This window comes from Scyliorhinus torazame, chromosome 31 (genome assembly GCF_047496885.1).
Source record: "Scyliorhinus torazame isolate Kashiwa2021f chromosome 31, sScyTor2.1, whole genome shotgun sequence".
Lineage (NCBI taxonomy): Eukaryota > Metazoa > Chordata > Chondrichthyes > Carcharhiniformes > Scyliorhinidae > Scyliorhinus > Scyliorhinus torazame.
Window position 1 is genome coordinate 9,589,613 of NC_092737.1, and position 20,772 is coordinate 9,610,384.

The 20,772-nt window shown below is 48.7% G+C and overlaps 1 protein-coding gene across 2 annotated transcripts in view; it reads right to left on the minus strand.

Moving 5' to 3' along the window:
• Positions 1-20,560, minus strand: part of chrne (cholinergic receptor, nicotinic, epsilon) — a 54,632-nt gene extending 34,072 nt beyond the window's left edge. Inside the window, exons 1-6 of one of the 2 annotated variants that reach the window (XM_072493535.1) lie at positions 20,414-20,560; positions 13,171-13,304; positions 12,240-12,284; positions 11,900-12,009; positions 9,483-9,638; positions 1,447-1,544 (exon numbers count right to left, since the gene is read on the minus strand). In XM_072493535.1, the coding sequence (XP_072349636.1) occupies positions 1,447-1,544; positions 9,483-9,638; positions 11,900-12,009; positions 12,240-12,284; positions 13,171-13,304; positions 20,414-20,456 (586 nt within the window). In that variant the 5' untranslated portion in view covers positions 20,457-20,560. Of the gene's footprint in view, positions 1-1,446; positions 1,545-9,482; positions 9,639-11,899; positions 12,010-12,239; positions 12,285-13,170; positions 13,305-16,168; positions 16,253-20,413 lie in introns of those variants that run through there. The other variant, XM_072493537.1, reaches the window with a different exon arrangement.
• Between the last annotated feature and the right edge of the window lie 212 nt (positions 20,561-20,772).

Genomic DNA, 20,772 nt, shown 5'->3' on the forward strand with positions numbered 1-20,772 from the left:
CGGATATCTGGGAGTGAGTTATATACTGGATAACGGATATCTGGGAGTGGGTTATATACTGGATAACGGATATCTGGGAGTGAGCTATATCCTGGATAACGGATATCTGGGAGTGGGTTATACACTGGATAACGGATATCTGGGAGTGGGTTATATACTGGATAACGGATATCTGGGAGTGAGCTATATCCTGGATAACGGATATGTGGGAGTGAGTTATATACTGGATAACAGATATCTGGGAGTGAGCTATATCCTGGATAACGGATATCTGGGAGTGAGCTATATCCTGGATAACGGATATCTAGGAGTGGGTTATACACTGGATAACGGATATCTGGGAGTGAGCTATATCCTGGATAACAGATATCTGGGAGTGGGTTATACACTGGATAACGGATATCTGGGAGTGAGTTATATACTGGATAGCGGCTATCTGGGAGTGGGTTTTATACTGGATAACGGATATCTGGGAGTGAGCTATACACTGGATAACGGATATCTGGGAGTGAGCTATATCCTGGATAACGGATATCTGGGAGTGGGTTATACACTGGATAACGGATATCTGGGGGTGAGTTATATACTGGATAGCGGCTATCTGGGAGTGAGTTATACACTGGATAACGGATATCTGGGGGTGAGTTATATACTGGATAGCGGCTATCTGGGAGTGGGTTATATACTGGATAACGGACATCTGGGAGTGAGCTATATACTGGATAACGGATATCTGGAAGTGAGTTATATACTGGATAACGGATATCTGGGAGTGGGTTATATACTGGATAGCGGCTATCTGGGGGTGAGTTATATACTGGATAGCGGCTATCTGGGAGTGGGTTATATACTGGATAACGGACATCTGGGAGTGAGCTATATACTGGATAACGGATATCTGGAAGTGAGTTATATACTGGATAACGGATATCTGGGAGTGAGTTATATACTGGATAATGGATATCTGGGAGTGAGTTATATACTGGATAACGGATATCTGGGAGTGAGTTATATACTGGATCACGGATATCTGTGAGTGAGCTATATCCTGGATAACGGATATCTGGGAGTAAATTATACTGAAGAGTGAATTGCAATCGAAACCTGGGAGTGTATTCTGAAGATGGGTTTGGAGATTGTAGAATGGTTACAAAACGGTCATCCAATTGAAGCTGAAAATGTGCTGGAGGGCCAGAGGAGAGTCAGGGTCAGAATGTTAGCCCACCGGTGGCAGCCCGTGGGACGATCCCGCATCGGAGACATAAGGGACAAGACAGTCTCGAATCACATGAGAGTGGTCACCGGACAGGCAAGGGGTAGGTGCTGTTCGACCTGGGGAAAAGGAGGTCATCTTTCTGGGTGATAAACAAGCAACATTGTAAGATCAAATCTGGATTCACTTCCCGAAGATAAAAACAAGAAGTATCCAGTATTATTGAACTGTACCCGTGAAATCTTCAGGATCTATATGGATCCATTCAATCAACTGGCCTTCCTCTTCTGATAAGATCAAGTTAATTTCTCGGGCATTGTATGCTTGAGATCTGAAAGCCAAAGAGAGTTAAAGTCTTTTCTGATTCATCACGTTTCTCCTTTCCTGAAAGCTTCATAATCCTAGGTCGCCACGGAGACCATGTAAAGGCCCACTGACCTCAGGTGTTGCCGGGCAGATGAGGCAGAAGAATCCCGCCCTTTGACTGGCTCGTCGCTCGAGAATCTGATTGACTCCATGGAATCACAGCATCCCGACATTGTAGAAAGAGGCCATTCAGCCCATTAGGTCCTCCACACAGTCATCTCAGGCCGGAATTGAACCCGGGTCCGTGGCGCTGTGAGGCAGCAGTGCTCACCACTTTGCCGCCCCCGTCAGCCTTAGAAACATTCAATCACCCGGCCTCCCCCACCCTATGGGAAAGAGAGTTCCACAGGCTAACCACCCCCTGAGAGGAATAAAGAATCTCCTCACCTCCGTCTTAAAAGAGAGATGTTTTGGGCGGGATTCTCCAATAATGGAGCTGTGTCCCCACACCAGCGTAAAAACGCTGGCGAATCACTCTGGACTTTCCTTCAGAAAGTCTTGAGTGATTCTGCCATCTGCAGGGGGCTGGCAGGGCCCAGGAGTGCTTCTCGCAGCTCTGGCTGCGGATCCAGGGCCCCGCAGTTCCAGTCGGGAGTCCGCGCATGCGCACGGCGGCCGCGGACTGAGTCCGCATCCGTCACCGGCCATTCCCGACGGCCGATATGTGGTTAGAACCACGTCATCGGGAACTCAGCCAGTTTTCCTCGGAGAATCGCGGGAGGTGGGAATTCTGTCAATGGCCCCCTCGTCATGCCGCGTAGGTCACGCGTGAGAGACTCCCAAGCAATTCTCCAGGGACCGGAGAATCGCGGGAGCAGTGTCGGACCGGATTTCGGTGTAAACGTCCCTTCTCCGCCCCCACGCCCCACTGCTGGTTTTAATACAGTATTTATCTAAGACAATAAATACAAGCCTTTCTCACTGTGTGTACCTTCCTTACAAACGTTCAGCTAACAGCGCAACATCAATGAAACTCGTAATAAACATAAGAAGTAGAGATTGTTGGCATCTGCCTCCCCACCATCTGTGCCTCTCAGTCAGACAGCTGTTCCACATGCTCCATGTCCTCTATCTAATTTGATTATTGCCTAAAGTTTGGCTACCCCTCAATTGAAATGCCTCAATTTTAAAATCCTCATCCTCATTTGCAAACCCTCCATGGCCTCATTCCCTCCCTATCTCTGGAGCAGAGTCCTCGGATATTTCCACGACAGGGGTGGGGGGACAGGGGTTGGTGGGGTGGTGATAGATTATTGGGGGGTAGGCGGGATACAGATTTGAGGTTACGATCAGGTCAGCCATGGTTTTGTTAGATGGCGGGTTCAAGGGACCAAAAGGCCTACTGCTGCTCCTTGTTCATATTTTCAGAACTTCCTTCAACTCCGAGATTTTTGCGGCCCTCCAATTTTTGTCTTGCCACCATTGGCGGCTGAGCCTTCAGCCGTCATTAGCTCTAGAATTTCCCCTCACAACATCTTCACATCTCCACCTCTCTCTCTTCCTCACAGACTCCCCACAATTAGTCACCTTCCTTATTGTGCAATTCAGTGTTGATTTTAAACATTAAAAGGTGCTGTAGACATGTAAATTGTTCTTGTCAATAATCTGGATTGACGGCCAAATTGAAAGTTGAAACGAGTCTGCATTCCCCTAACTCCGTACAGCGACTGACAGGCCCTGGGCGGGATTCTCCATCAGCGTTTCACCCGCAGCGCACGCACACCTGGGCGGGATTCTTCATCAGCGCCCGCACACCTGGGCGGGGTTCTCCATCAGCGCACGCACACCTGGGCGGGATTCTCCATCAGCGTTTCACCTGCAGCGCACGCACACCTGGGCGGGATTCTCCATCAGCGTTTCACCCGCAGCGCACGCACACCTGGGCGGGATTCTTCATCAGCGCACGCACACCTGGGCGGGATTCTCCATCAGCGCACGCACACCTGGGCGGGATTCTCCATCAGCGTTTCACCTGCAGCGCACGCACACCTGGGCGGGATTCTCCATCAGCGTTTCACCCGCAGCGCACGCACACCTGGGCGGGATTCTTCATCAGCGCACGCACACCTGGGCGGGATTCTCCATCAGCGCACGCACACCTGGGCGGGATTCTCCATCAGCGTTTCACCCGCAGCGCACGCACACCTGGGCGGGATTCTCCATCAGCGCACGCACACCTGGGCGGGATTCTCCATCAGCGCACGCACACCTGGGCGGGATTCTCCATCAGCGCATGCACACCTGGGCGGGATTCTCCATCAGCGCACGCACACCTGGGCGGGATTTTCCATCAGCGTTTCACCCGCAGCGCACACACACCTGCGGATTTCCCGACAGTATGGGGGTGGCCACATTCGAAAACCCCATTGGCCGGCTGCCAGGATAGAGGATCCCGCTGCCAGTGGGGGCGGGCCGCACCAGAAAACGGGTGCAGCTAGGCAGAGTATCCCGCCTCCTATTTCAATATTATATTCCCAGTGAAACATTGAAAAGAATGAAGCCAATGATCATCACCATACACTCCATTCACTCACCATCAATTCCATTCCTCTCCCTCGCTGTTTCAAAGAGGTCTTCACTTACTCCCATTGCTTCATTCAACTCTAACCGTACAGCCTCCTGAAAGACGATTTGCCTGGATCCATGGCTCTATCTTCCCCCACATTGAGGACCTTGATTCCCTCTGGACAACCACAGCCTTAATAAAACAAAAGCCCCACTTATGTAGCACTTATGTCATGATTAAACAAAATATGACATTGAACCACGTAAAGAAATACTGGAGACAGGTAATGAAATCCTCGGTCAAAAAGGTTGATTTTAAGGAGCCTCTTAAAGAGAGAGAGAGGGAGAGCACAGGTCCAGAGAGAGAGAGAGAGAGAGAGAGCACAAGTCCAGAGAGAGAGAGAGAGAGAGAGAGAGAGCACAGGTCCAGAGAGAGAGAGAGAACATGTCCAGAGAGAGAGAGAGAGAGAGAGCACAGTTCCAGAGAGAGAGAGAGAGAGAGAGCACAGGTCCCGAGAGGGAGAGAGAGAGAGAGAGCACAGGTCCAGAGAGAGAGAGAGAGAGAGAGAGAGAGCACAGGTCCAGAGAGAGAGAGAGAGAGAGAGAGAGAGAGCACAGGTCCAGAGAGAGAGAGAGAGAGAGAGCACAGGTCCTGAGAGAGAGAGAGAGAGAGAGAGAGAGAGAGCACAGGTCCAGAGAGAGAGAGAGAGAGAGAGCACAGGTCCAGCGAGAGAGAGAAAGAGAGAGAGAGAGAGCACAGGTCCAGAGAGAGAGAGAGAGCACAGGTCCCGATAGAGAGTGAGAGAGAGAGCACAGGTCCAGAGAGGGAGAGAGAGAGAGAGAGAGAGAGCACAGGTCCAGAGAGAGAGCGAGAGAGAGAGAGAGAGCACAGGTCCCGAGAGAGAGAGCGAGAGAGCACAGGTCCAGAGAGAGAGAGAGAGAGAGAGAGCACAGGTCCAGAGAGGGAGAGAGAGAGAGAGAGAGCGCAGGTCCAGAGAGAGAGAGAGAGAGAGAGAGAGAGAGCGCACAGGTCCCGAGAGAGAGAGCGAGAGAGAAATGGAGCGGCTTAGGGAGGGAAAACCAGAGCTTAGGGCCCCAGGCAGCTGAGGGCGAGACCGCCAATGATTGGCCGGTTAAAATTGTAATAATAATCTTTATTGTCACAAGTAGGCTTACATTAACACTGCAATGAAGTTACTGTGAAAATCCCCTCGTCGCCACATTCCGGCGCCTGTTCGGGTACACAGAGGGAGAATTCAGAATGTCCAATTCACCTAACAGCACATCTTTCGGGACTTGTGGGAGGAAACCGGAGCACCCGGAGGAAACCCCCACGCGGAGAACGTGCAGACTCCGCACAGACAGTGACCCAGCCAGGAATTGAACCTGGCACCCTATCGCTGTGAAGCCACAGTGCTAACCACTGTACTACCCACATGTGGGGGGGTGCAAGGGGGATGGAATTAGCAGGTAACAACCCTAACTTCTCTTGTTCATTTATTGATATTCCTACATTTACGTGTCAGATTGTATGAAGTAAATCCGCACACAATGGTTCAGCCACTTAGACAAAGACCAGGAATGATCCCGTTCCAATCCCTGGCGAGCGAGCTGATCCCAGTGACATTAGGGGGGGGGGGGGGGTATATTGAATTGCCTTGCTTTTCCTGGACGCAAGAAGTTCTTTGATGTGAAGAGTCGCACATTACCGAGGAAAGAGTTAAATGTCCGCTGGCCCTTCCGTGCCAGCAGCAGCTGCCGGAACATCCAAAATGTTGGAAGGTTTACAGTCACCAGTGTCCTATCTGTGACCTCGCCGAACTATCACAGAATTAGGCAGAGTATACAGCACAGAAACAGCCCACTCAACAACTTGCATTTACATAGCACCTTCCCTGGTAATAAAACGTGGCTTCACTGGAACATTAGGAAGCAGAGTTGGACTCCCATGGCACACGAGGAGATTCTAGGGACAGGCGACCGGAGGTTTGCACAAAGAGGTAGGTGTTAAGGAGTGTCTTAAAGGGGGAAAGAGAGAGGTGGAGAGATTTTGAGGGTACAATCCCGGAGCTCAGGGTTTCAGCACAGCTGCCAATTGAGGAACTGTTAAAAATCGATGGGGTGCTCAAGAGGCCAAAGTTAGGTACCTCAGTGGGTTGTGGGGCTGAAAGAGGTTTTGGGGGGGGGGGGGGGGGGGGGTTGGGAGGAAGGGGGAAAATGAGGCCATGGTGGGGTTTGAAAACAGGGGTGAAAATTTCAAAAGGGAGGGGGGTTGCTTCACTGGCAACTTGACTCCAGTGTTCCTGCTCCGCCAATCCTTCCTCAATGAACTCAATCAGCAAAACCCTGTATTCCTTTCTCCTTAATGTGCTTATCCTGCAGGGGAGCCAGTGGCATAGTGCGATTGTCACTGGATTTGTAATTCAGGGACCCAGGGTAATGCACTGGGGACCTGGGTTCAAATCCCACCAGGGGAGGTGATGAAATCAATAAAAATCTGGGGCGAGATTCTCCGACCCCCCGGCGTGTCGGAGAATCGCCGGGGGCTGGCATGAATCCCGCCCCCGCCGGTTGCCGAATTCTCCACCACCGGATATTCGGCGGGGGCGGGAATCGCGCCCTGCCGTTTGGCGCCCCCCCCCCGCGATTCTCCGGCCCGGATGGGCCGAAGTCCCGCCGCTAAAATGCCTGTCCCGCCGGCGTAGATTAAACCACCTACCAAGGCGGCGCGGGCGGGCTCCGGGGTCCTGGGGGGGGGGGCGCAGGGCGATCTGGCCCCAGGGGGTGCCCCCATGGTGGCCTGGCCTGCGATCGGGGCCCACCGATCCGCGGGCGGGCCTGTGCCGTGGGGGCACTCATGGTGGAGACCGTGGCGAAGGCGGAAGAGACTCACTGCGCATGCGCGGGAATGCCGTCAGCGGCCGTTAACGCTCCCGCCAGCTGGCGCGGAAATTACATCTCCGGGCGGTGCATGCGCGGGAGCGTTAACGGCCGCTGACGGCATTCCCGCGCATGCACCACCCGGAGATGTAATTTCCGCGCCAGCTGGCGGGGCACCAAAGGCCTTTTCCGCCAGCTGGCGGGGCGGAAATTCGTCCGGCGCCGGCCTAGCCCCTTAAGGTTGGGGCTTGGCCCCCAAAGTTGCGGAGCAGTCGGATGCCCGACTGATTTGCGCCGTTTTGGGCGCCAGTCGGCGGACATCGCGCCGATACCGGAGAACTTTGCCCCTGCAATTGAAAAGGTCCAATGATAACCTTGTTATCTCTTCTCATAAAAACCTATCTGGTTCACTAACGTCCTTTAGTGAAGGAAGTCTTTACCTGGTCTGGCCTACATGTGATCCACAGCAATGCCCTATGAAACGTCCTAGCAAACCACTCAGTTCAAGGGCATTTAGGGATGGTCAATAAATGCTGGGCCAGACAGCGACACCCCCATCCCCTGAATGAATAAACAGAAAATCAAGCTGCCTCTTAAATTTAAATCCACGGCATTTTCTGAAATTCCCAATTGAAATCGATGGTATTTTTCAACAGGTGGAAACAGTCTTTCAGTGTTTACTCTTCAAAAATAAACCTTTCATAATTTTAAACACTCCCTCTTGCACGTTCACCCCTCAGTACTCTCTGTACAAGGGATTAGGGCCCCAGTCTGTTCATCTCTTCCTGACAGCCCTGTAATTCTAGTATCATCTTTGTCAATCTTTATTGCACCCTCTCTAGATTCTAGATATCACAGTTCTCCAAGTGTGGTCTAACCAAGTTTCTCATCCAGCGACCAGGCGATATATCTGGTAACCAGCATCAAAGACATTTATAGTAAGCTCACATACTTGGCTGCTCTCGACTGGAAGAAATTCAATTCCATATTTCCCTGGCTTCCGTTTCAATAATCAGCCAGCTCAGGTCAGCTTTCAGTTGCGAGGGGGTTTAATAACAGCCCTTGGCCGCGTTGGAATTTCTAAAGGATGTGAAGACATTCTCTCTTCACCCTGTTTACCGCCGTAGTGACTCATTGCCAATATTATTGAGCTGCCAATATTATTGGGCTGGACTTTCTTCCCGTGCAAGGAAAAAGAATTGCGATTCATGCAGTGTGAATCGTAGAATCGAACAGCCATTAAGAGGGCCATTTGTCCCATCATGCTGCGTTCGATTCTGTGAAGGAGCTACCGAATTAGTCCCATTTCCTCCTGCTCCATCTCCATAGCCCTGGAAAATGTTCCTTTTCAAGAATGTATCCAATTCCCTTTTGCTTCCACCCACCTTTCAGGCAGAAAATACCAATCTCTGGTATATGGTGGGCAGCACAGTGGGTTAGAACCTGGGTTCAATTCCCGGCTTGGGTGACTGTGCGGAGACTGCACATTCTCCCCGTGTCTGCGTGGGTTTCCTCCCACAGTCCAAAGATGTGCAGGTTAGGTGGATTGGGCGTGATAAACTCAAATCTTTTCCAACAAATATCTGGGCCAATATTCCCGTTCAGTCCTAACTCTTACTACTGTTAGCTCTGTTGCTTCACAGCGCCAGGGTCCCGATTCGATTCCCAGCTTGGGTCACTGTCTGTGCGGAGTCTGCACGTTCTCCCCGTGTCTGCGTGGGTTTCCTCCGGATGCTCCGGTTTCCTCCCACAAGTCCCGAAAGACGTGCTGTTGGGTGAAATGGACATTCTGAATTCTCCCTCTGTGTACCCGAACGGGCGCCGGAATGTGGCGACGAGGGACTTTTCACAGTAACTTCATTGCAGTGTTAATGTAAGCCTAGTTATGACAATGATTATTATTATAACTGGACCTTTATAAAGGTAATGACTCCTCAGTTGCCTTCGCGGCCAGTGAAGCACGTTTTGGAATAAAGACGCTGTTGTGATACACAGTCACGGCCAATTTACACAGCAAGGTGCCACGAGCAGCAATATGCCATGACCAACAATCTGGCGATGTTGATGCTGATTTATAAATATTGGCAGGACACTGGGGACAGTTACCCTCCTTCTCTTCGACACAGCCACCTGGGAGGGAAAGATAGGGCCTTGGTTTGATGTTTCATCTGGAAGAGGTGGCACCACTCACCCTGCAGTACTACCCCAATCCTGCCAACACACAAGTCTCTGCATTGACTCTAGAAGCTCTTCTGAACATCCTGAGATTGTGAAGGGCGCTACAGAAACGCAAGGCCTGTCTTCTTCACAAAATGAAGTCACTAAAACAGATGTATTTCTGGTCACTCAGTTGACAGAAGAGCCGATGATTTTCTGAACTGTCAGACTGGAGGCCAGTAGCTGTAGGCAGTATTCCCAGCGGCAATGAATATGGGAAAGGAAACCTATCTGCTGTGCATGGGACCGTTAACTTTGCTTCCTGTTTATTAGGAATCGAAACCTGGCCTTCGGCACCTACCTGAAGATGAGGGAACAGTTTTGCCAGTCAAATGGGAAATATGTCACAGCAATTGGACAGGCGCTACGATATATTGCAGGCGGCAGCCAAAAGATACTGCCCATGTTGGAGACAAGAACGTTAGCATAATAAGCGATTTCAAACTGGCCGTCAACACTACAGAGAGAGAGAGAAAGTAAACTTAACACTCAATGTTACTAAATGTTACATCATACATATAGTAGCACATGTTATTAGTGAGCAGGGTACACACAGGGTAATGGTGAGCTGGGACTGTGTTACACTCAGGATAATAGTGAGCATATGAATGTGGTTTGCGGGACATTCTTATGTTTTGGTCCTGTCCAAAGCTGGAGGATTACTGGAAGGAGGGTTTTAGGGTAATCTCTAACGTGGTGCACGTGAAACTGGACCCGGGCCCTCGGGAGGCCATATTCGGGGTGTCGGACCAGCCGGGGTTGGAAACGGGCGCGGAGACAGATGTTGTAACATTTGGCTGGTTGAGCACCCGAAGGCAGATCCTGTTAGGGTGGAGACCAACCTCGCCACCCTGTGCCCTGGCGTGGCGGGGGACCTGCTGGAATTCTTGACTCTTGAGAAGGTCAAATTTGAACTGAGGGGAAGGATGGAGGGGTTCAACAATTCATGGGCGTTATTCATTATGTACTTTCGAGAATTGGATTGCATCGAACATTGGGGAGGTGGGGGGGGCTGTGTGTGTTAATGGTGACTGTGGGTGATTCCTGATTCCTTTTTGTCATTTGTTTATGTTACCATGCGGGCTAATGTTTGGGGTTTGGTGGGAGGATGGGATCGGGTTGTTATTGATATGGGGATCGGCATTGCATTTGTTACTGATTATTGTTTATTGTTGGGTGTAAATTTGGGAGAAAATGTAAAAAAGGAGAATGAAAAATATTTTTTTAGGAATTATGAGCTGGGAGTATGTTACACTCAGGATAATAGTGAGCTGGGACTGTGTTACACTCAGGATAATAGTGAGCTGGGAGTGTGTTACACTCAGGATAATAGTGAGCTGGGAGCGTGTTACACTCAGGATAATAGTGAGCTGGGACTGTGTTACACTCAGGATAATAGTGAGCTTGGACTACATTATACTCTGGAGATCAGTGAGCTGAGAGTGTGTTACACTCAGGATAATAGTGAACTGGGACTATGTTAGACTCAGGATAATAGTGAGCTGGGAGTGTGTTAGACTCAGGATAATAGTGAGCTGGGAGTGTGTTACTCAGGGTAATGGTGAGCTTGGATTGTATTATACTCGGGATAATAGTGAGCTGGAAGTGTGTTATACTCAGGATAATAGTGAGCTGGGAGTGTGTTATGCTCCGGATAATAGTGAGCTGGGAGTGTATTACACTCAGGGTAACAGTGAACTGGGAGTGTGTTACCTTCAGGATAATAGTGAGCTGGGAGTGTGTTACACTCTGGATAATAGAGCTGGGACTGTGTTGTATTCAGGGCACTAGTGAGCTCGGAGTGTCTTACACTCAGGGTAATAGTCAGCTGGGACTGTGTTACACTCAGGATAATAGTGAGCTGGGAGTGTGTTACACTCAGGATAATAGTTAGCTGGGACTGTGTTACACTTGAGATAATCTTGAGCTGGGGTGTGTCACTCTCGGGTAATAATGAGCTGGGACTGTGTTACTCTCGGGTAATAGTGAGCTGGGACTGTGTTACACTCAGGGAAATAGTGAGCTGAGACAGTGTTACACTTAGGGTCACAGTGAGCTGGGACTGGGTTACACTCAGGATAATTGTGATCTGGGAGTGTTTTACATTCAGGGTAATAGTGAGCTGGGACTGTGTTACACTCAGGGTAATAGTGAGCGGGAATGTGTTATACTCAGGGCAATTGTGAGCTGGGACTGTGTTACACTCGGGATAATAGTTAGCTGGGAGTGTGTTACCCTCAGAGTAATAGTTACTGGGACTGTGTTATATTCAGGGTAACAGTGAGCTGGGAGTGTGTTAAGCCCAGGATAATAGTGAGTTTGGTGTGTGTTACACTCAGGGTAATAGTGAGCTTGGAGCATGTTACACTCGGGGTAATAGTGAGCTGGGACTGTGTTACACTCAGGGTAATAGTGAGCTTGGACTTTGTTACACTCTGGATAATAGTGAGTTGGGAGTGTGTTATACTCAGGGTAATTGTGAGCTGGGTGTTTGTTACCCTCAGGGTTGTAGTGAGCTGAAACCGTGTTGCACTCAGTTTATTAGTGAGCTGGAACTGTGTTATACTCAGGATAATAGTAAGCTGGGGGTGTAACACTCAGGGTAATAGTGAGTTGGCTATATGTTACACTAAGAGTAATGGTGAGCTGGATGCATTTCAGGCTAATAGTGAGCAGGGAGATGACTGTAGAGTGGAAGCACAGAATTAAGATACTCGCTTGTTCTCGAGGACAATCTCAGGTAGCCACACCATAGAGGATGGGATTCTGACCAAGTCAACGCCAGCATAATCAGACGTGTTCCACGATAAGCGATAATCGGACCATTGCTGTTAAAAATAGGAGATACAGAGCAATATTTATCCTACTTCCCTGCTCCAATACTTCAAAGCTGCCAAGTAAATGAGGAACGAGAGTTCATTGTCTGCCGTTATTGCATCATCAAAATCATTTCACTTTTGAGTTACTCCAACATTAGTCTTGTTACTCCAAAGTTAACATAACAGGAACAGTCAGCGGATTCTACTGCCTTACTACCACAGAGCTGGCCAATACTTACGATTTCAATCCATACATTTGTTGCAAGTGTCTCTTCCTTTTCATTCTGTTTAAGAGTTAAAAAATAGATGTCACTGTGCATGTTAGCTTACGTTTTGGCAAGATACTTTAATGTCAGGCGATTTGCACATTTGGAAACTGAGAACATTGAGTCATGTTTTCTTAATAGTGTCGTGGTCCTCATGTATCATCTTTACACTGACACTAGATTCCAACACATTATATTGCTTTGTATTCTAGTATTCATTGAAAGGGGTAAAATGGCTGGATTGAATTGTTACGAACGCTCCACCCCTCCAGCCTGCTCCCCCATTCAATAAGATCATGGGCTGGTCAGATAGTAAACTCAAATCTGCATCCTGCCTCCCTCCGATAAAGGCAAGGTAGCACAGTGGTTAGCACTGTTGCTTCACAGCACCAGGGTACCAGGTTCGATGCCCAGCTTGGGTCACTGTCTGTGCGGAGTCAGCATGTTCTCCCCGTGTCTGCGTGGGTTTCCTCCGGGTGCTCCGATTTCCTCCCACAAGTCCCGAAAGACGTGCTTGTTGGGTGAATTGGACATTCTGAATTCTCCCTCCGTGTACCCGAACAGGCGCTGGAGTGTGGCGACGAGGGGATTTTCACAAGAACTTCATTGCAGTGTTAATGTAAGCCTAGTTGTGACACTAATAAAGATTATTATTCTAAACAGTGACCCTTTTAGGTTCTTGCACAAAAGGAAACACCCTCTCCATGTCCACCCAGGATCTTATAGTTGTTGTGACTGAGCCAATCACAATGGATGGGTTGAGTGAGTTGACTGTATATAGACGTCTCAAGTGGCCTCCTGGTGATGACGCAATCTAAGCAGTCTCAAAATTCATTCACACACACACACAAAAAAAAAATTGGTAACGTTGACACGTTAATGCAGTTGTAAAGTGTTTCCTTACCAATGAGATGAGATTGGTTAGTGTAAGTTTCAGCGTCACATCAATAATATCGCCGTAGAACTTGGCCGGAAGGATTCTCTTATCATAGTTGGCCATCAACGTATTCAAAAGCTTTTCTTCTACATTGGACCTCACTGCAGATGAATTGGAGATGAACTTATTTCAGATTTCCAGCATGTTTTTATTGATATTTTCCTGGGGTGTGGATATCGTCGCAAGGCCACCATTTGCTTCCCATCCCTATTTGCTCTTGAACAGAGGGGCTTGTGTCGAATTTCACATTGCTGTGTGGGTCTGGAGTCACATGTAGGCCAGACCGGGTGAGGATGGCAGATTTCCTTCCCTAAAGGGCATTAGGGAAGCAGATGGGCTTTTACAATTGTTCCACAGCAACCATTATTGAGACCAGCTTTTTTCTTTTAAATTCCCAATTAAGGGGCAATTTAGCCTGGCCAATCCACCTACCCTGCACATCTTTGGGTTGTGGGGGTGAGACCCACGCAGACACGGGGATAATGTGCAAACTCCACACGGACAATGACCCGGGGCCGGGATCAAACCTGGGTTCTCGGCCTGAGTCCAACAAAATTGCCACTACACCACCGTCTCCCCATATAAGAGGAGTATAAGCGACTGGTACATAGGGGATTAAGGTGGGACTGAGTACAATAGCATAAAGTTTTTGAAGGAATACATGACCCATATCTACAGTTCAGTGTAGTGCTAGACAGAGCTGTGTGTAGAGGCAAGCACGGAGAAAGCACTTAACTTGAGCTCTTTACTATATATTCGTATCTAGATCTTGTAGTTAATAAATACCTACTGTTGAAGCATCTAAGACAACAAAGATCTTATTAAGACCCACAGAACGATATCTAATACCTTAAATTATGGGAAAGTGAAGAAAAATTTAAGGAAGCATTCGGACCTGAAGAAAAGCTCGAAAAGCAAAGGCACAGAAGAAAATCACCAGAGGAAAGCTGCAAAGAAAGGCTTGGAAGCTGAAGGCAGAATTTAAAATTCCTCACTGGAGCCATAAGATCCCGTGGAAACTCATTTTCCAGCCCCAGAGAGTGCAGAGTCAGCAGACCTTACAAGGGTGAGCTAAAACTTCAAAATTTCTGGACACAGCATGTCCTGAGAAACTTTTAAATACTGCAACGGTCAGATGTTGCCGTTCAAAATCACAGTCTCAAAAACCCGATTCCTGGGCCTGTGCCTGAACACGTGGCACCCAAGCTTGCACCAAACAAAGAAAGGAAAAATAATTAATTCAAAATGTAATTGTGACTGAGTAAACCGCTTTTAACACCAAGAAAAAGTCAAGTTTGACACTTGCACGACCCTAGAACAAAGCACTAAAGCAGAGAAGTATTTCATCACTTGCTGCAGATAATCATTGTTTTAAAGTTTTTAAATGCTGAACACGAGCACCATTACTGTTGAAGTCCGCAAAACCAGCAAGCGCTGGAAAACCCTTTGTCCCGAAACATACGACGGAGGCATCTTGGATTTCAGAAACCTCTTCAAGCTGAGACTACAATTTAACATTTTTTAATCATGAATCAGAAATCCAATTTTCCAGAGCAATTTGGATTTATCAAAGGCCCAAATCAGTTGGGAACTTTGGAGAAAATTATTGCTTAGATAACGTGATTGCTTCAAGTCTGGATAAATAGACAGAAGCTAAACAAGTTAACACGCTGCTATATTTGGTCGGCTCAATCACTGATGACATAATTGCTAGACAAGGAATCAGTTTCAAAATCCGATGAAGCACTAAAATTATTTTGATATCTATTTTAACCTCACCATAGCTCACCATAGGCTGCCATTTCAGATATCACACTAAAGCTGTCCTTACACATGATATGTTCTTCGCTCCTTTCTAGGCCTGAGATGTACTGGGTTACGGTTGATAAGAATCGAAAGGAATCTGCTATGAAAGTAAATATTGTTCATGAATGTGCCATGAGTGAAATGAGTGACCACCGCCAAGTATGATCCCGAGATTACTGGATGGCAGGCGAAGAATAATAAACAGAGATTTTCCCTGTTCTTTAACCGTTTTCATGGTTTTTTTGACTGTCCCAGGATTCTGACTGAGAGCAGTTGGGAAGCTAAACTCACAACAACAACAACTTAAAGTTTAGATATAGCACCTTTAACCCAAGACATTTGCCAGGGGCATTAGCAAATTAACTCTGCAACTGAAATACATAACAAAATATTAGGACAGGTAGATAAAACCTTGTGGACAGGGGTAAACTTTCATCTTGAAAGAGGAGAGCGGGATGGAGATGTTTAGGGAGAGAATTCCAAAGTTTAGGGCCCCAGGCAGCTGAAGGCACGGCCGCCAATGGTGAAATGATGGGAATCGGGGGATGCTCAAGAGGCCGGAATCGGAGGAGCGCAAAGCTCAGTGGATGGGGGTGGAGGATGCAGGGATTGTAATGCTGGAGAAAGTTAGAGTGGCAAAATGCATTTCTTGTTATTAAGTGGCAGGTTTTAGCAACATGAGCAGTGGTGGGGGTGAAGTTGAAGGAGGTGCTGTTGACGTCTTTGCAAACTCAATCCTCCAGATCAGCAACCTGTGATTGGTATAGAGTCATAGAATTTACAGTGCAGAAGGAGGCCATTCGGCCCATCGAGTCTGCACCGGCCCTTGGAAAGAGCACCCTACTTAAGCCCACACCTCCACCCTATCCCCATAACCCAGTAACCCCATCTAACCTTTTTGGACATTAAGGGCAATTTAGCGTGGCCAACTCACTTAACAAGCACGTCTTACAGGACGTGAGGGAGGAAACCGGAGCACCCGGAGGAAACCCACGCAGACACGGAGAGAACGTGCAGACTCCGCACAGACAGTGACCCAAGCCGGGAATCGAACCTGGTACCCTGGAGCTGTGAAGCAACGGTGCTAACCACTGTGCTACCGTGATGCCCAAGGGAAACAGTGGAGTTTCCCTTGCAGGATGTGACATCAAAATTGTACCTTGAGTCAGGCCGATTATCAAACAAGGCGTCCAACATTTTCACTGTTGCGAAGAAGTGTGAGAAGCCTGAGGGGAAACACTGGGAAAGCTGGACTCTTCATGGGAGCTCTGCCAACGCCCTGGGGCCGTACGCATCTCTCAAACAACATCACAAAAATAAACCACTTATCTGGCAATTATCACATTGCTGCTTGCGCAAGCTTGCTGTGGACCAATTGGCTGCCAGCTCCTCCATGACGTCAGTGTCTCTGACTGAAAAGGAATTCATTGGCTGTTATGTTCTCTGGGACACCCTGTGGCCCAGACAGGTGCGTTCGAAATGGAAATCCTGTCGTCAATCTTGAACTTAGATGAGCTGAGAGGGGGAAGCTCATAGAGTAAATGTTTCGATAGACTAAATGCAAAATATTCCTGCGTGATAAACTTTAACAATAGGACATAAGAAGAATGGCTGAGGTGTTTGGGCCGATACCCATTGGCGTTTAGAAGAATGCGAGGTGATCTTATTGAAACAGATAAATGCTGAAGGGGTATTTTATTGTGGGGGTGGGGAGGGATCTGGAACTAGTAAACATAATTTAAGAATAAGAGGCCTCTTTTTTAAGGCTGAGATGCTGAGAATTATTTTCTGAGACGGGGTCATTAGTCTGTGGAATCCTCTTCCCCAAAGAGAAGTAGAGGCTGAGTCATTGTGTTTCGTCCAGGCTCAGTTAAACAGATTTTTGATTGACAAGGATGTCAATAGGCATAGGGGGGATTATGCGAGCTCAGTCATATCAGCCATGACCCTATTGAATGGTGGATTGGGTTTGAAGGGCCGAATGGCCTCCGGCTCCTAAGTTCTATGTTCCTAGGTCTGGACCTACAAGATACACTGCAGGAACCAGCCAAGCAAGGCCTCTTAGACAGTAGCTTCCAGACCCACAACCTCTACCATCTAGAAGGACAAGGGTAGCAGACAAATGGGGAACCCCCCCTCCCCAAGACACTCACCATCCTTGACTGGGAAATATATGGGCCATTCCTTCACTGTCGCTGGGGCTACATCCTTGAACTCCCTCCCTGACACACAGTGGGTGTACCTCCACCTCAGGGACTACAGCGGTTCAAGAAGGTCATCACCATCGGCAGCATGGTAGCGCAGTGGACAGCACTGCTGCCTCACGGCGCCAAGGTCCCTGGTTCGATCCCGGCTCTGGGTCACTGTCCGTGTGGAGTTTGCACATTCCCCCCCGTGTCTGCGTGGGCTTCGCCCCCACAACCCAAAGATGTGTAGGGTAGGTAGATTGGCCACGCTGCATTGTCCTGAGTGTCCAAAAAAGGTTAGGAGGAGTTATGGGGATAGGGTGAGTGAGGGCTTAAGTGGGTCGGTGCAGACTCGATGGGCCGAATGGCCTCCTTCTGCATTGTATGTTCTATGTCTGTGAGGGGCTGTTTAGCACAGGGCTAAATCGCTGGCTTTGAAAGCAGACCAAGGCAGGCCAGCAGCCCGGTTCAATTCCCGTACCAGCCTCCCCGAACAGGCGCCGGAATGTGGCGACTAGGGGCTTTTCACAGTAACTTAATTTGAAGCCTACTTGTGACAATAAGCGATTTTCATTTCATTTTCATTTCATTTCATGAGCAACAAATACTGGCTTAATCAGCGACGCTCACATCTCGTTAATGAATAACATAAAGAACTTCAGACTGGAGCAACGACTTAAGGGTCAGAGCCAGGAACAACTGTTGCCTCCAATGATCAACACATGGAACGGTAGAGCGGCATGGTGGAGCAGTTGTTAGCACATCTGCCTCACGGCGCTAAAGACCCAGATTCGATCCTGGCTCTGGGTCACTGTCCGTGTGGAGTTTGCACATTCTCCCCGTGTCTGCGTGGGTTTCACCCCCACAACCCAAAGATGTGCAGGGTAGGTGGATTGGTCACGCTAAATTGCCCCTTGACTGGTAAAAGAAAAGAATTGGGCACTCTAAATGTATTCTGAAAAACCCTGGGAACGGCAGCACGGTAGCACAGTGGTTAGCACAATTGCTTCACAGCTCCAGGGTCCCAGGTTCGATTCCAGCTTGGGTCACTGTCTGTGCGGAGTCTACACCTTCTCCCCGTGTGTGCGTGGGTTTCCTCCGGGTGCTCCGGTTTCCTCCCACAGTCCAAAGATGTGCGGGGTAGATGGATTGGCCATGATAAATTGCCCTTAGTGTCCAAAATTGCCCTTGGTGTTGGGTGGGGTTACTGGGTTATGGGGATAGGGTGGAGGTGTGGGTTTGGGTGTGGTGCTCTTTCCAAGAGCTGGTGCAGACTCGATGGGCCGAATGGCCTCCTTCTGCGCTATAAATTCTATGATCTATGATAATTAACCTGGGAGACATTTCTGGGTGTTTGGGGTGCAATGAGGAGACGGTTTGTTGAGAGACTTGAGCTGAGATTTGGCCTTCAGAAACTGCCTTAAATCTGTGATCTGATGTAAGGTGACACTCACTTGTTAATGCTTACAGGTCTATATTTGTTGAGTGTTCTTTGCAAGATTTAAATAGAGCTGAAGTATTACTGTAAGAATAGCCCTCCAATATTAACGTAAACAGGCCAATGCAAAATAGCTTGTCCCCCACAACAAAAGAGACTGAGTTCACAGAAAGAGGAAGACTCTGCGACCCCATTGTGCTGTTCATGCCAGGATCCATTAAGGGTCCTTCCCATCCCTCCCTCAGTAGATCTGAATGGCCATGTGTATTCCTTCTCCGGTTGTTCCTCCAACCTTCCTCTGGAGTTTCAGCACAGCTCCCGGGAAATCAAGGGAAAATGTCATCAAACGTGGCACGAGAAGGTGTGAAACAGCCAAGGAGATTCCGAAAGGAAGTTTCTAACCCGCCTCAGGCACCACATTTCGAGTTTGTATCAAAAGAAAACAGAATGGACAGCTTTTGCGCTAATTCTCGGCAGAGGCTGTTGCTTGAGATCTTGCTGCGCACGTTCCTGGAGCAACAGTGATCACTTCAGTGCGTCACTGAGAGAGGATTGTCAGACGGGCGTCTTTCAACTGAGGTTCTGTCTGTCTTCCTAGGTGGTGTCAAACACTTTGCCGCCATTATTTCGAGGATGGGTGGGGAGTATTGGGGGGGAAGCTTGGGGGGGGGGGGGGGATTTCTCCCCGATCTCCTGACCAACATTCATCCCTCAACCAACATCACAAAGGCAGAATATCTGGTTATTATCGCACTGCTGTTTCAGCGAGCCGGCTGTGCGCAAACTGGTTGCCATCTTTCCCACATCTCCACGGTGACGAGACTGCAAAGGGGACTTTGTTGGCTGAAAAACGGTTTGGGTCTTTCTGGGGCTGTCAAAGGGGCTGCAGCGACGCAACTCTCATTGACAATTGGCTGAGATCAGACCATTGAGTGGAGTGCAACGCTTGGCATGGGATCCGATCTGGATCCAGCAATGCAATTTCCCATTGGCCCTGGGCAGAGGCACAGACCAACACAGCCATTAACATTTACTTGGTGTAAATCTGCTGTTGACATGACAACTATAACACTGCAGCAATATCGTCGATAAACTGGCACGTCCCGTGGCCCAATCCCACTGTGATTGCTTCCAAAATCTTCCCACTTTGTGAGCCGCTTTTTAAAGAATATTTATCCCTCAGTCAACATTAGGAGGTGCGATAGTGCCCCCCCCCCCCCCCCCGCCCCCCCAAAGTTATAGCCCTTGTTGGAGGAACCAGAACGTCAGAGGGGAGCAGGTGATTTGTCTGCTTGAGGCAGAGGGAAGTCTAATCGGTATCACCTGAAAAACTACAGATTTATGTGGTCATTATCACATTTGTCTATGCGGGATCTTGCTGTGCACAAATTCAACCCCTACCGGTTGGCCAACTTGGGCTCGCTCGCGACAATTTAATCCCTGCTCTTTGCGCCCTTTGGGTTAAAACTGGGCTGGTTAAGCACAGTGGGCTAAGGCTTGTAATGCAGAACAAGACCAGCAGAGTGGGTTCAATTCCCGTACCAGCCTCCCCGAACAGGCGCCGGAATGTGGCGACTAGGGGCTTTTCACAGTAACGACTTGTGTGACAATAAGCGATTATTATTATTATTAAAACCTTTAAATGCAAGAATGATAAAAAACCCATCGCGGAAGCAACTCTCATTCCCAAACTCCGTGTTGCGAGTAAGAACATTTGAAGATAATTCACTTAAATCCTGCGGCTTCCCTTTCATTCCAACCGTTGGGTGATGAACCTTACCTCCCAGCAGCAAGCCGAAGGTGAGGAGAAGCGGCAGGGCCATGGTGGTCCGTCACTGCCCTTGGAGAGTGCGTTGCTGGGCTTGTGAGGAGAGGGCTATTTGTGATCTCTGCACAGTGCTGCCTTCCGCCTCCCTTTTGGCTGAAGCCCCAGCTGTTAGACGAATCTCAAAAGGTTTCTGCCAGCTGGCGGTTTAACCCTATCCACCCGTGGTAACTCTATCCAGCTGGGAAACAGCTGGTCTCCCCGGGAAAGCTGGGAAGAGTACAGTTTACCCTTTTCCTACTTCCCTGCAGTGACAGCGACACGAGTAGATCCGTTATCGGCAAAGCCCATTTCACCGCAATGAATATTAAAGG